The 14,297-nt window shown below is 61.3% G+C and overlaps 1 protein-coding gene across 3 annotated transcripts; it reads left to right on the forward strand.

Moving 5' to 3' along the window:
• Positions 1 to 1,166: 1,166 nt before the first annotated feature.
• LOC138101145 (CDP-diacylglycerol--inositol 3-phosphatidyltransferase-like) lies at positions 1,167 to 12,839 on the forward strand. 3 transcript variants are annotated; one of them, XM_068999002.1, is made up of 6 exons: positions 1,167 to 1,219; positions 2,764 to 2,898; positions 6,231 to 6,384; positions 9,021 to 9,102; positions 10,841 to 10,922; positions 12,670 to 12,839. In XM_068999002.1, exons 1-6 carry the CDS (start codon positions 1,177 to 1,179, stop codon positions 12,822 to 12,824), a joined length of 651 nt encoding a protein of 216 aa, XP_068855103.1. In that variant the 5' UTR covers positions 1,167 to 1,176; the 3' UTR covers positions 12,825 to 12,839. The 3 variants fall into 3 exon arrangements, with proteins under 3 accessions (XP_068855103.1, XP_068855105.1, XP_068855104.1); XM_068999004.1 differs by lacking the exon at positions 12,670 to 12,839 and adding an exon at positions 12,044 to 12,105; XM_068999003.1 differs by lacking the exon at positions 12,670 to 12,839 and adding an exon at positions 11,586 to 11,722.
• Positions 12,840 to 14,297: the final 1,458 nt, after the last annotated feature.

Below are 14,297 nucleotides of genomic sequence, written 5' to 3' on the forward strand. Positions count from 1 at the left end.
GCTCTCCGAGTTGAATTTTGGGGATTTTTGGGCTCCCCGGGTTCAATTTCGGGGTTTTCGGGCTCTCCCAGGACCATTTTGGGGCTCCCTGAGGGATTTGGGATTTTTGGGGGATCCCTGAGAGGAATTTGGGTCCCTCCAGGGCACTTTGGGGCCTTTTCTGTTGGGATTTTTGGGTTTTTTTGGGGGGGGGGAATTTGGGGTTCCCGACCCCGTTTTTTTTCCCCCCCCCTCCCCCCTCTCTCCCTCAGGTTCCGCAGCGGCCGCGGGCGGAAGGTTCTGGAAGGATCCCGAAATTCCCGGAGCTCGCCTGGGGGGGCCCCGCTTGGAGCCGCTTTTGGGGAGGGGGGAACCCCCAAATTTCCCTCTCTGGGGGGGGAAAGGCCCCAAAACCGCCCCAAAAATGGGACAAAACCGCCCCAAACCAGCATTGGGGGAGGGGAAAAAGGCTCTCACCCCCCCTGCCCCGCCCCTTTCGGTACTCGGGGGCGTTAATTGAGGGCGTTAATGAGGTTAAGAATAAATAGGACGCTGGTGACGTCATTGGCTGCGCCCACTTTGTGTTGATGGGGGTTAATTAGGGGTTAATGAGGCGCCTGGGTGGCGGGAAAAGGGGTCAGGAGGACCCGGGGGGGGGGGGCGGGGAGGGGTTAATTACCCGCGCTGTTCATTATTGAAGCGTTAATAATTAAGAAACGCGGTTAATTAGCGCGGTACTTCCGCGTTGCCACGGCAACGGGGGCGTGGCTTCGGCCGGAAGCGCCGCCATGTTGGAGAAGGGCGAAGCCGCTGGGCGCTGATTGGCTGCGGCTCACCCGCCCGCGCTCTGATTGGCTGGGGCTGTTGTTAGGCGGGCTCTGATTGGCTGGGGATGTTGTTAGGCGGGCTCTGATTGGCTGGGGATGTTGTTAGGCAGGTTCTGATTGGCTGAGGGTGTTGTTAGGCGAGCTCTGATTAGTTGGGATTTGTTAGGCGCGCTCCGATTGGCTGGGGGTGGGGTGTTGTTAGGCGGGCTCTGATTGGCTGGCGCTGTTTGCCGGAGCCGCGCGTGCGCGGCTGCTCTTCCGCTTCCGGCGTCACGTGACCCGCGCCGGTCTTAAAGGGGCCGCGTCGCGTTCGGGGCTTCCCGGGGGTCCCGAGGGGGGATTTTGGGGGGTCCCGGGGGTCCCGGGGGCGATGGGAGGAGACAACGTGTTCCTGTTCGTGCCCAACCTCATCGGTGAGTGCCGCACTGGGAGCCACTGGGAGGGACTGGGAGGGGATTGGGATTAACTGGGGGGCACTGGGAGGGGATTGAGGGGGACTGGAGCGACTGGGAGGGGATTGAGGGGGACTGGGAGCAACTGGGAGCGACTGGGAGGGGAATGGGATCATTTGGGGTAAACTGGAGGGAACTGGAGGGACTGGGAGCGGCTGGGAGGGGATTGGGAGGGACTGGGAGGGGAATGGATTAACTGGGGGGCACTGGGAGGGGATTGAGGGGGACTGGGAGCGACTGGGAGGGGAATGGGATCATTTGGGGTAAACTGGAGGGGACTGGGAGGAACTGGGAGCGGCTGGAGGGGACTGGGAGGGACTGGGAGGGAATGGACAACTGAGAAGGGACTGGAGGGACTGGGATAAACTGGAGGGGACTGGGAGCGACTGGGAGGGGAATGGGGGCACTGGGAGGGGAATGGGATCATCTGGGGTAAACTGGGAGGGACTGGGAGGGGAATGGGGGCGACTGGGGGCACTGGGGAGGGACTGGGGTGGACTGGGAGGGGATTGGGATAAACTGGGAGGGACTGGAGGGGACTGGGAGCGGCTGGGAGGGGATTGGGGGCACTGGAAGGGAATTGGGTCAACTGGGATAAACTGGGAGGGACTGGGAGCAGCTGGGATGGACTGGGCGAGGAACGGGGGGGACTGGGAAGGGATTGGGAGGGACTGGGATAAACTGGAGGGGACTGGGAGGGACTGGGAGGGGAATTGGGGTCAATTGGGATAAACTGGAGGGACTGGGGGGGATTAGAGGGGATGGGGAGGGCACTGGGGGGGACTGGGAGGGACTGGGAGGGCACTGGGATAAACTGGGAGATGCTGGGAGGGGGTTGGGAGGGGACTGGGATGAACTGGGAGGGACTGGGAGGGAACTGGGAGGGCACTGGGATGAACTGGGAGAAGCTGGGACGGGGTTGGGACGCTCCCGGTGGGGCTGGACAGGGAGCGCTACTGGTGCGTACTGGTTTGTACTGGTCGGTGGTGGTTTAGACCAGTCTATACTGGTTTGAACTGGTTTGAACTGGTCTTGCCCTGGCTGCCACCCTGAGGCTGCGTCACCCAGGGGCCGGGGAGGGTTTGGGGGCTTTAACTGGTTTATACTGGTTTGTACTGGTTTATACTGGTCCATACTGGTTTATACTGGTCCATACTGGTCCGTACTGGTTTATACTGGTCCATACTGGTCTTGTCTTGGCTGCCACCTCCTTCTCCCTGAGGCTGCGTCCCCAGGGGCCGCTTTTGGTGTCGTTTGGGGAGAGTTTGCTGCCTGTAACTGGTTTATACTGGTCCATACTGGTTTATGCTGGTCCATACTGGTCCGTACTGGTTTATACTGGTCCATACTGGTCTTGTCTTGGCTGCCACCTCCTTCTCCCTGAGGCTGCGTCCCCCAGGGGCCGCTTTTGGTGTCGTTTGGGGAGAGTTTGCTGCCTGTAACTGGCCCGTACTGGCCCGTACTGGTTCGTACTGGTCCATACTGGTCCGTACTGGTGCCCGCAGGCTACGCCCGGATCCTGCTGGCCGCCGTGTCCTTCTGGCTGATGCCGCAGCGCCCGGGGCCCGCGGCCGCCTGCTACGCGCTGGCCGGGCTACTGGACGCCGTCGACGGCCACCTGGCCCGGCTACTGGGACAGGGTGAGACTGGGGGAACTGGGAGCACTGGGAGGGACTGGGAGGGGACTGGGAGGGGACTGGGAGGGGATTGGGGGGGACTGGGAAGAGGTTAGAGCATACTGGGAGGGACTGGGAGGGACTGGGAGGGGACTGGGAGGGGACTGGGAGGGGACTGGGAGGGACTGGGAGGGGACTGGGAGGGGATTGGGGGGGACTGGGAGGGGACTGGATGGACTGGGAGGGGACTGGAGGGGATTGGGGGGACTGGGAGGGACTGGGAGGAGATTGGGGGGGACTGGGAGGGGACTGGGAGGGGATTGGGGGGACTGGGAGGGACTGGGAGGGGATTGGGGGGACTGGGAGGGACTGGGAGGGACTGGGAGGGGATTGGGGGGGACTGGGAGGGGACTGGGAGGAGATTGGGGGGACTGGGAGGGACTGGGATGGACTGGAAGAGGTTAGAGCATACTGGGAGGGACTGGATGGACTGGGAGGGACTGGGAGGGGATTGGGGGGGACTGGAGGGACTGGGAGGGGATTGGGGGGGACTGGGAGGGGACTGGGAGGGGATTGGGGGGACTGGGAGGGACTGGGATGGACTGGGAAGAGGTTAGAGCATACTGGGAGGGACTGGGAGGGGACTGGGAGGGACTGGGAAGAAGTTAGAGGATACTGGGAGGGGACTGGGAGGGGACTGGGGGGGACTGGGAGGCACTGGGAGGAACTTAGAGCATACTGGGAGGGATTGGGGGGGACTGGGAGGGGACTGGGAGGGGATTGGGAGGACTGGGAGGGACTGGGAGGGGACTGGAGGGATTGGGAGGGACTGGGAAGAGGTTAGAGCATACTGGGAGGGACTGGGAGGGACTGTGAGGGGACTGGGAGGGGACTGGGAGGGACTGGGAGGGGGATTGGGGGGGACTGGGAGGGGACTGGGAGGAGATTGGGGGGGGACTGGGAGGGACTGGGATGGACTGGGAAGAGGTTAGAGCATACTGGGAGGGACTGGGAGGCACTGGGGGACACTGGGGCTTACTGGGAGCACTGGGAGGGCCTTTGGCCCCACCCCCATGGGCGTATCCCAGCTTTGGCCACGCCCCCAACGCCTTTGGCCACGCCCCAGTGTCCTTAGCCACGCCCCCCTCCGCCATCTTGGATTGCTCCCATTTGGGTTTTCCCTCCCCATTTTTACCATTTTCACCCCAAATTTTTGCGGTTCTGACCCCACCCCTTGACCCCTCCCCCCAGGGGCGTGTCCCACCTTTAGCCACGCCCCCAACGCCTTTAGCCACGCCCCCAACGCCTTTAGCCACGCCCCCTCCGCCATCTTGGATTGCTTCCATTCACGTTTTCCCTCCTCATTTTTGGTGTTTTCACCCCAAATTTTGGCCGTTCCACCCCCTCCTTTCAGTCCCGCCTTTGGCCACGCCCCCTCCGCCTTTAGCCACGCCCCTCCGCCATCTTGGATCGCTCCAAATGGGCTTTTCCCTCCCCATTTTTACCGTTCCCACCCCAAATTTTGGCCATTCCGACCCCACCCCTTGACCCCTCCCCCCAGGGGCGTGTCCCACCTTTAGCCCCGCCCCAACGCCTTTAGCCACGCCCCCAACGCTTTAGCCACGCCCCCTCCGCCATCTTGGATTGCTCCAATTGGGCTTTTCCCTCCCCATTTTTGGTGTTTTCACCCCAAATTTTGGCCGTTCCGACCCCACCCTTTGACCCCACCCCCAGGGGCGTGTCCCACCTTTAGCCCCGCCCCCAACGCCTTTAGCCACGCCCCCTCCGCCATCTTGGATCGCTCCCATCGACGTCTCCCCATTTTTGGTGTTTTCACCCCAAATTTTGGCCGTTCCACCCCCTCCTTTCAGTCCCGCCTTTGGCCACGCCCCCAACGCCTTTGGCCACGCCCCCATTGTCCTTAGCCACGCCCCTCCGCCATCTTGGATCCCTCCCATTTGGCTTTTCCTACCCCATTTTTACCATTTTCACCCCAAATTTTTGCGGTTCCGACCCCACCCCTTGACCCCTCCCCCCAGGGGCGTATCCCACCTTTAGCCACGCCCCCAGTGCCTTTAGCCACGCCCCCTCCGCCATCTTGGATCCCTCCCATTTGGGTTTTCCCTCCCCATTTTTGGTGTTTCCACCCCAAATTTTGGCCGTTCCACCCCCCTCCTTTCAGTCCAGCCTTTGGCCACGCCCCCTCCGCCTTTAGCCACGCCCCTCCGCCATCTTGGATCGCTCCAAATGGGCTTTTCCCTCCCCATTTTTTACCATTTCCACCCCAAACTTTTGCGGTTCCGACCCCACCCCTTGATCCCACCCCCTTGGGCGTGCCCGACCTTTAGCCACGCCCCCAACTCCTTTAGCCACGCCCCTCCGCCATCTTGGATCGCTCCCATTTGGGTTTTCCCTCCCCATTTTTGGTGTTTTCACCCCAAATTTTGGCCATTCCGACCCCTCCTTTCAGTCCCGCCTTTGGCCACGCCCCCCAACGCCTTTGGCCACGCCCCCATTGTCCTTAGCCACGCCCCCTCCGCCATCTTGGATCCCTCCCATTTGGGTTTTCCCTCCCCATTTTTACCATTTTCACCCCAAATTTTTGCGGTTCTGACCCCACCCCTTGACCCCTCCCCCCAGGGGCGTGTCCCACCTTTAGCCACGCCCCCAACGCCTTTAGCCACGCCCCCAACGCCTTTAGCCACGCCCCCCAACGCCTTTAGCCACGCCCCCTCCGCCATCTTGGATCGCTCCAATTTGGCTTTTCCCTCCCCATTTTTACTGTTTTCCACCCCAAATTTTGGCCGTTCCGACCCCACCCCTTGACCCCTCCCCCCAGGGGCGTGTCCCACCTTTAGCCACGCCCCCTACGCCTTTAGCCACGCCCCTCCGCCATCTTGGATCGCTCCCATTTGGGTTTTCCCTCCCCATTTTTGGTGTTTTCACCCCAAATTTTGGCCATTCCGACCCCTCCTTTCAGTCCCGCCTTTGGCCACGCCCCCAGTGTCCTTAGCCACGCCCCTCCGCCATCTTGGATCGCTCCCATTTGGGTTTTCCCTCCCCATTTTTGGTGTTCCTACCCCAAATTTTGGCCGTTCCAACCCCACCCTTTGACCCCACCCCCCATGGGCGTGTCCCCACCTTTAACCACGCCCCCAACGCCTTTAGCCACGCCCCCAACGCCTTTGACCACGCCCCCTCCGCCATCTTGGATCCCTCCCATTTGGCTTTTCCTACCTCATTTTTACCATTTTCACCCCAAATTTTGGCCGTTCCGACCCCACCCCTTGACCCCTCCCCCCAGGGGCGTGTCCCAGCTTTAGCCCCGCCCCCACGGCGCGTGTCCCCGCCCCCAGGCTCGCGGCTGGGCGCCATGCTGGACATGCTGACCGACCGCCTGAGCTCCATGTGCCTCCTGCTGAACCTGGCGCTGCTCTACCCGCGCTGGGCGCCGCTGCTGCAGCTCGCCATGGCCCTGGACGTGGCCAGCCATTGGCTGCACATGCACTGGTGGGCGGGGCTTGGCTGGGCGGGGCCGTGGGGGGAGGGGAGGGGGGAAAAAATGGGAATTTTGGGGGTCGGAATGGGGAGAAAATGGCGGGAAATGGGAATTTTGGGGTTAAAAATGGGGTCGGAGGGGCGGGGCTTGGGGTGGAGGGGCGGGGCTTAAGGGGGTGGGGTCGTGGGGGAGGGGAGGGGGAAAAAATGGGAATTTTGGGGGTCGGAATGGGGAGAAAATGGTGGGAAATGGGAATTTTGGGGTTAAAAATGGAGTCGGAGGGGCGTGGCTTGGGGTGGAGGGGGCGGGGCTTGGGTGGGTGGGGCCGTGGGGGGAGGGGAGGGGGGAAAAATGGGAATTTTGGGGGTCGGAATGGGGAGAAAATGGCGGGAAATGGGAAATTTGGGGTTAAAAATGGAGCCGGAGGGGCGTGGCTTGGGGTGGAGGGGCGGGGCTTGGGGTGGAGGGGGCGTGGCTTGGGTGGGTGGGGCCGTGGGGGGAGGGGAGGGGGGGAAAAAATGGGAATTTTGGGGGTCGGAATGGGGAGAAAATGGCGGGAAATGGGAATTTTGGGGTTAAAAATGGGGTCTGAGGGGCGGGGGCTTGGGGTGGAGGGGGCGTGGCTTGGGTGGGTGGGGTCGTGGGGGGAGGGGAGGGGTTCTGAAGGGGCTTTGGGGAGGTGGGGAGGGGAAAAAAAGGGGGGAAAGGGGAAATTTGGGGTTAAAACTGGGGTCGGAGGGGCGTGGCTTGGGGTGGAGGGGCGGGGCTTGGGGTGGAGGGGGCGTGGCTTGGGTGGGTGGGGTCAGGGTGGGGTCGTGGGGGGAGGGGAGGGGGAAAAAAATGGGAATTTTGGGGGTCGGAATGGGGAGAAAATGGCGGGAAATGGGAATTTTGGGGTTAAAAATGGGGTGGAGGGGGCGGGGCTTGGGGTGGAGGGGGCGGGGCTTAAGGGGGTGGGGTCGTGGGGGGAGGGGAGGGGGAAAAAATGGGAATTTTGGGGGTCAGAATGGGGAGAAAATGGCGGGAAATGGGAATTTTGGGGGTTGAAAAATGGGGCTGGGGGAGTTTGGGGGCGGGGCTTGGGGTGGAGGGGGCGGGGCTTGGGTGGGTGGGGCCGTGGGGGGAGGGGAGAGGGAAAATTGGGGGGAAATGGGAAATTTTGGGCGTTGGAATGGGGAAAAAATGGCGGGAAATGGGAATTTTGGGGGGCGTGGCTTTGGGGGTGGGGGGCCGAGCTTAAGTGGGTGGGGGCCGTGGGGGAGGGGAGGGGGAGAAAATGGGGGAGAAATGGGAAATTTTGGGGTCAAAAATGGGGAAAAAATGGCGGGAAATGGAAAAATTGGGGGCGTGGCTTGGGGGAGGGGGCGTGGCTTGGGGTGGGGGCGGGGCTTGGGTGGGTGGGGTCGTGGGGGGAGGGGAGGGGGAAAATGGGGTTGAAATGGGAAATTTTGGGGTCAAAATGGGAAAAAAATGGCGGAAAATGGGAATTTTGGGGGCGTGGTCTTTGGGTCTGGGGGCGGGGCTTGGGTGGGTGGGGCCATGGGGGGAGGGGAGGGGGAGAAAATGGGGGGAGAAATGGGAAATTTTGGGGTCAAAAATGGGGGGGAAATGGCGGGAAATGGGAATTTTGGGGGCGTGGCTTGGGGTGGGGGGGGCATGGGGGCAGGGGGGGAGGGGGAGAAAAATGGGGGAGAAAAGGGAAATTTTGGGGTAAAAATGGGGAAAAAATGGCGGGAAATGGGAAAATTGGGGGGCGTGGCTTGGGGGAGGGGGCGTGGCTAAAGGGGGTGGGGCCGTGGGGGGAGGGGAGGGGGAGAAAATGGGGGAGAAATGGGAAATTTTGGGGTCAAAAATGGGGGAAAAATGGCGGGAAATGGGAATTTGGGGGGCGTGGCTTTGGGGAGGGGGCGGGGCTTGGGGGTGGGGGGGCGTGGGGGCAGGGGGGGAGGGGGAAAATGGGGGAGAAAAGGGAAATTTTGGGGTAAAAATGGGGAGAAAATGTCGGGAAATGGGAATTTTGGGGGGCGTGGCTTTTGGGGAGGGGGCGGGGCTTGAGTGGGTGGGGCCGTGGGGGGAGGGGAGGGGGAGAAAATGGGGGAGAAATGGGAAATTTTGGGGTCAAAAATGGGGAGAAAAAGGCGGGAAATGGGAAAATTGGGGGCGTGGCTTTGGGTCTGGGGGCGTGGCTTGGGGTGGAGGGGGCGGGGGGGGAGGGGAGGGGGAAAATTGGGGGGAAATGGGAAATTTGGGGTCCAAAATGGGGAGAAAATGGCGGGAAATGGGAATTTTGGGGGCGTGGCTTTGGGGGAGGGGGCGTGGCTTGGGCTGGGGGCGGGGCTTGGGTGGGTGGGGCCGTGGGGGGAGGGGAGAGGGAAATTTGGGGGAGAAAAGGGAAATTTTGGGGTCAAAAATGGGGGGAAAATGGCGGAAAATGGGAATTTTGGGGGCGTGGCTTTGGGGGAGGGGGCGTGGCTTCGGTGGGTGGGGCCCGGGGGGGGTCACGAAGAGGCGCTGGGGGTTACTGGGATGAACTGGGAGTTACTGGTGGGCGTGGCCTGGGGGTGGGCGTGGCCTCTGTCCATATATGGCGGCGTGGGCGTGTCCGGGCTGACCACGCCCACTTTTTTGCCCCTCCCCCCACCCCCAGGTCCACCCTCCAGGGGGCGTCGTCCCACAAGGCCGTGGGGGGGGAGGGGCACCCCCTGCTGAGGCGCTACTACCAGTCCAGGGTGAGGGGGGGAACTGGGAGGGACTGGGAGGGACTGGGAGGGACTGGGAGGGGATTGGGAAGGACTGGGAGGGACTGGGAGGGACTGGGATGGGATTGGGGGGGACTGGGAGGGACTGGGAAGGGATTGGGAGGGACTGGGAGGGGATTGGGAAGGACTGGGAGGGACTGGGAGGGACTGGGAGGGACTGGGAGGGGATTGGGAGGGACTGGGAGGGGACTGGGGGGCACTGGGAGGGGATTGGGGGGCACTGGGAGGGACTGGGATGGACTGGGAGGGCTCTGTGGTGGCACTGGGGTGTCACTGGGATGAACTGGGATGAACTGGGATGAACTGGGAGCCCCCCGCAGGCGCTGCTGTTCCTGCTCTGTGCCGGCAATGAGGGATTGGACTGGGAGGGTCTGGGATGAACTGGGATGGACTGGGATAGACTGGGAGGGCTCTGTGGTGGCACTGGGGTGTCACTGGGATGAACTGGGATGAACTGGGATGAACTGGGATGAACTGGGATGAACTGGGAACCCCCCGCAGGCGCTGCTGTTCCTGCTCTGTGCCGGCAATGAGGGATTGGACTGGGAGGGTCTGGGATGAACTGGGATGAACTGGGATGGACTGGGATGGACTGGGAGGGCTCTGTGGTGGCACTGGGGTGTCACTGGGATGAACTGGGATGAACTGGGATGAACTGGGAGCCCCCCGCAGGCGCTGCTGTTCCTGCTCTGTGCCGGCAATGAGGGATTGGACTGGGAGGGTCTGGGATGAACTGGGATGAACTGGGATAGACTGGGATGGACTGGGAGGGCTCTGTGGTGGCACTGGGGTGTCACTGGGATGAACTGGGATGAACTGGGATGAACTGGGAGCCCCCCGCAGGCGCTGCTGTTCCTGCTCTGTGCCGGCAATGAGGGATTGGACTGGGAGGGTCTGGGATGAACTGGGATGAACTGGGATAGACTGGGATGGACTGGGAGGGCTCTGTGGTGGCACTGGGGTGTCACTGGGATGAACTGGGATGAACTGGGATGAACTGGGAGCCCCCCGCAGGCGCTGCTGTTCCTGCTCTGTGCCGGCAATGAGGGATTGGACTGGGAGGGTCTGGGATGAACTGGGATGAACTGGGATAGACTGGGATGGACTGGGAGGGCTCTGTGGTGGCACTGGGGTGTCACTGGGATGAACTGGGATGAACTGGGATGAACTGGGAGCCCCCCGCAGGCGCTGCTGTTCCTGCTCTGTGCCGGCAATGAGGGATTGGACTGGGAGGGTCTGGGATGAACTGGGAGGGACTGGGATGAACTGGGATGGACTGGGAGGGCTCTGTGGTGGCACTGGGGTGTCACTGGGATGAACTGGGATGAACTGGGATGAACTGGGATGAACTGGGAGCCCCCCGCAGGCGCTGCTGTTCCTGCTCTGTGCCGGCAATGAGGGATTGGACTGGGAGGGACTGGGATGAACTGGGATGGACTGGGATGGACTGGGATAGACTGGGAGGGCTCTGTGGTGGCACTGGGGTGTCACTGGGATGAACTGGGATGAACTGGGATGAACTGGGATGAACTGGGAGCCCCCCGCAGGCGCTGCTGTTCCTGCTCTGTGCCGGCAATGAGGGATTGGACTGGGAGGGTCTGGGATGAACTGGGATGGACTGGGATGGACTGGGAGGGCTCTGTGGTGGCACTGGGGTGTCACTGGGATGAACTGGGATGAACTGGGATGAACTGGGAGCCCCCCGCAGGCGCTGCTGTTCCTGCTCTGTGCCGGCAATGAGGGATTCTACTGCTGCCTGTACCTGCTGCACTGGGGGGAGGGGCCCGCGGGTGAGACTGGGAGCACTGGGAGGGACTGGGAGGGACTGGGAGGGGATTGGGGGAGACTGGGAGGGACTGGGAGGGGATTGGGAGGGACTGGGAGGGGACTGGAGGGACTGGGAGGGACTGGGAGGGGATTGGGAGAGACTGGGATGAACTGGGAGGGGATTGGAGGGAACTGGGAGGGACTGGGAGGGACTGGGATGGGATTGGAGGGAACTGGGAGAGACTGGGATGGACTGGGAGGGAACTGGGAGGGACTGGGATGAACTGGGATGGACCGGGAGGGGTCGTTTAGAGACAGAACGAACTAGTTTTTACTGGTTTGAACTGGTTTGAAGTGGTTTATACTGGTTCGAACTGGTTTATACTGGCTTATACCGTTTTTTTGGTGGTTTTTAACTGGTTTTTAACTGCTTCTGACTGGTTTTTTACTGGTTTGTACTGGTTCGTACTGGTTTTTACTGGTTTTCTACTGTTTTTTTCATGATTTTGACTGGTTTTTTACTGGTCTTAACTGGTTCTAACTGGTTCATAGTGGTTCATACTGGTTTTAACTGGTTTTTAACTGTTTTTCAGTGGGTTTTACTTGGTTTTTAACTGGTTTATACTGGTTTATACTGGTTTTTACCGGTTCATACCGGTTCTACCCGGTCTCTCCCCGCCCCACAGTGTTCCCCGGGGGCCTGGGGCTGGCGAGGGCAGGAACGAACTGGGTTCAACTGGTTCTTACTGGTTTAACTGGTTCTTACTGGTTTAACTGGTTCTTACTGGTTCATACTGGTTCATACTAGTTTTTACTGGCTTTTAACTGGTTTCTAAGTGGTTTTTACCTGGTTTTTAACTGGTTTTAACTGGTTTTTCATTGGTTTTCACTGGTTTTAATTGGTTTTTAGTGGTTTATACTGGTTCATACTGGTTCTTACTGGTTCATACTAGTTTTTACTGGTTTTTAACTGTTTTTTAAGTGGTTTTTAACTGGTTCTTAGCTGGTTTATACTGGTTTTTACTGCTTTAACTGGTGTATACTGGTTTATACTGGTTTATACTGGTTTATACTGGTTTATACTGGTTTATACTGGTTTGTACTGGTTCTAACCGGTTCTGACGGGTCTCTCCCCGCCCCGCAGTGTTCCCCGGGGGCCCGGGGCTGGCTCGTGCCGGGCTCTGGGAATGAACTGGGTTTAACTGGCTTACACTGGTTCGAACTGGTGTATATTGGTTTATACTGGTTTATACTGGTTCTAACTGGTTTGTACTGGTTCATACTAGTTTTTACTGGTTTTTAACTGTTTTTTAAGTGGTTTTTAACTGGTTCTTAGCTGGTTTATACTGGTTTTTACTGCTTTAACTGGTTTATACTGGTTCGAACTGGTTTATACTGGTTTATACTGGTTTGTACTGGTTCTAACCGGTTCTGACGGGTCTCTCCCCGCCCCGCAGTGTTCCCCGGGGGCCCGGGGCTGGCTCGTGCCGGGCTCTGGGAATGAACTGGGTATAACTGGTTTATACTGGCTTATACTGGTTCTAACTGGTTTATACTGGTTCTAACTGGTTTGTACTGGTTCATACTAGTTTTTACTGGTTTTTAACTGTTTTTTAAGTGTTTTTTAACTGGTTCTTAGCTGGTTTATACTGGTTTTTACTGCTTTAACTGGTGTATACTGGTTCGAACTGGTGTATACTGGTTCTAACTGGTTTGTACTGGTTTGTACTGGTTTATACTGGTTCTGACGGGTCTCTCCCCGCCCCGCAGTGTTCCCCGGGGGCCCGGGGCTGGCTCGTGCCGGGCTCTGGCTCGGAGCCCCCCTGGCCGCCCTGAAGGCGCTGCTGAACGTGCTGCAGCTAGGGGGCGCCCTTCGGGGCGTGGCCGCCCTGGACGCGGCCGAGAGGCCCCGGAAGAGCTCCTGAGGCCCCTCCCCCACCCCCCCCCGCGCGCCCCTCCCCCCACCCGGCACACCCCTCCCCCCCCCCCCCCCCCCCCACCCCCCGCCCCCAATAAAGAAGCGGAAACGGCCCCGCCCCCCGCTGGGTGCGCCCGAGGGGGGAGGGGCGGGGGGGGAGGGGGGATGGGGTGGGGGAGGGGCGGGGGATGAATGGGGGGAGGGGAAAGAGGGTGGGGGAGGGGAGGGGTGGGAAATGGGGTGGGGGAGGGGTGGGGAATGAATGGGGGTGGGGAAAGGGGGTGGGGGAGGGGTGAGAAATGGGGTGGGGGAGGGGCGGGGGATGAATGGGGGTGGGGGAGGGGTGGGGAAGTGGGGGGTTGGGGAAAGGGTGTGGGGGAGGGGCAGGAGGGCGGGGGAGGGGCGGGGGGGAATGGGGGGAGGGGTGGGGGAAAAGAGGGTGGGGGAGGGGCAGGAAATGAATGGGGGTGGGGAAAGGGGGTGGGGGAGGGGTGGGAAATGGGGTGGGGGAGGGGTGGGGAATGAAGGGGGGTGGGGAAAGGGGGTGGGGGAGGGGTGGGAGGTGGGGGGGTGGGGAAAGGGTGTGGGGGAGGGGTGGGAAATGAATGGGGGTGGGGGAGGGGCGGGAAATGGGGTGGGGGAGGGGTGGGAAATGAATGGGGGCGGGGGAGGGGCGGGAAATGGGGTGGGGGAGGGGTGGGAAATGAATGGGGGTGGGGGGAGGGGCGGGAAATGGGGTGGGGGAGGGGTGGGAAATGAATGGGGGTGGGGGAGGGGTGGGAAATGGGGTGGGGGAGGGGCGGGGGATGAATGGGGGGAGGGGAAAGAGGGTGGGGGAGGGGTGGGAAATGAATGGGGGTGGGGGAGGGGTGGGGAAGTGGGGGGGTGGGGAAAGGGTGTGGGGGAGGGGCAGGAGGGCGGGGGAGGGGCGGGGGGAATGGGGGGAGGGGTGGGGGGAAAGAGGGTGGGGGAGGGGCGGGAAATGAATGGGGGTGGGAAATGGGGTGGGGGAGGGGTGGGAAATGAATGGGGGTGGGGGAGGGGTGGGAAATGGGGTGGGGGAGGGGCGGGGGGGAATGGGGGAGGGGCGGGGAATGAATGGGGGGGAGGGGCGGGGAAAATGAGGGGGGAGGGGCGGGAGGGTGGGGGAAGTGGGTGGGGGAGGGGTGGGGGGAAAGAGGGTGGGGGAGGGGCAGGAAATGAATGGGGGTGGGGAAAGGGGGTGGGGGAGGGGTAGAAGGGTGGGGGAGGGGTGGGAAATAAGGTGGGGGAGGGGTGGGAAATGAATGGGGGAGGGGTGGGGAAGTGAGGGGGGGAGAGGTGGGGAAAGGGGGTGGGGGAGGGGTGGGAGGGTGGGGGAGGGGTGGGAAATGGGGGTGGGGGAAAGGGGGGGAGGGGCGGGGAATGAATGGGGGGAGGGGCGGGGAAAATGAGGGGGGAGGGGCGGGAGGGTGGGAGAAGTGGGTGGGGGAGGGGTGGG

This window comes from Aphelocoma coerulescens, unplaced genomic scaffold (assembly GCF_041296385.1).
Source record: "Aphelocoma coerulescens isolate FSJ_1873_10779 unplaced genomic scaffold, UR_Acoe_1.0 HiC_scaffold_204, whole genome shotgun sequence".
NCBI classification, from domain to species: Eukaryota; Metazoa; Chordata; class Aves; order Passeriformes; family Corvidae; genus Aphelocoma; species Aphelocoma coerulescens.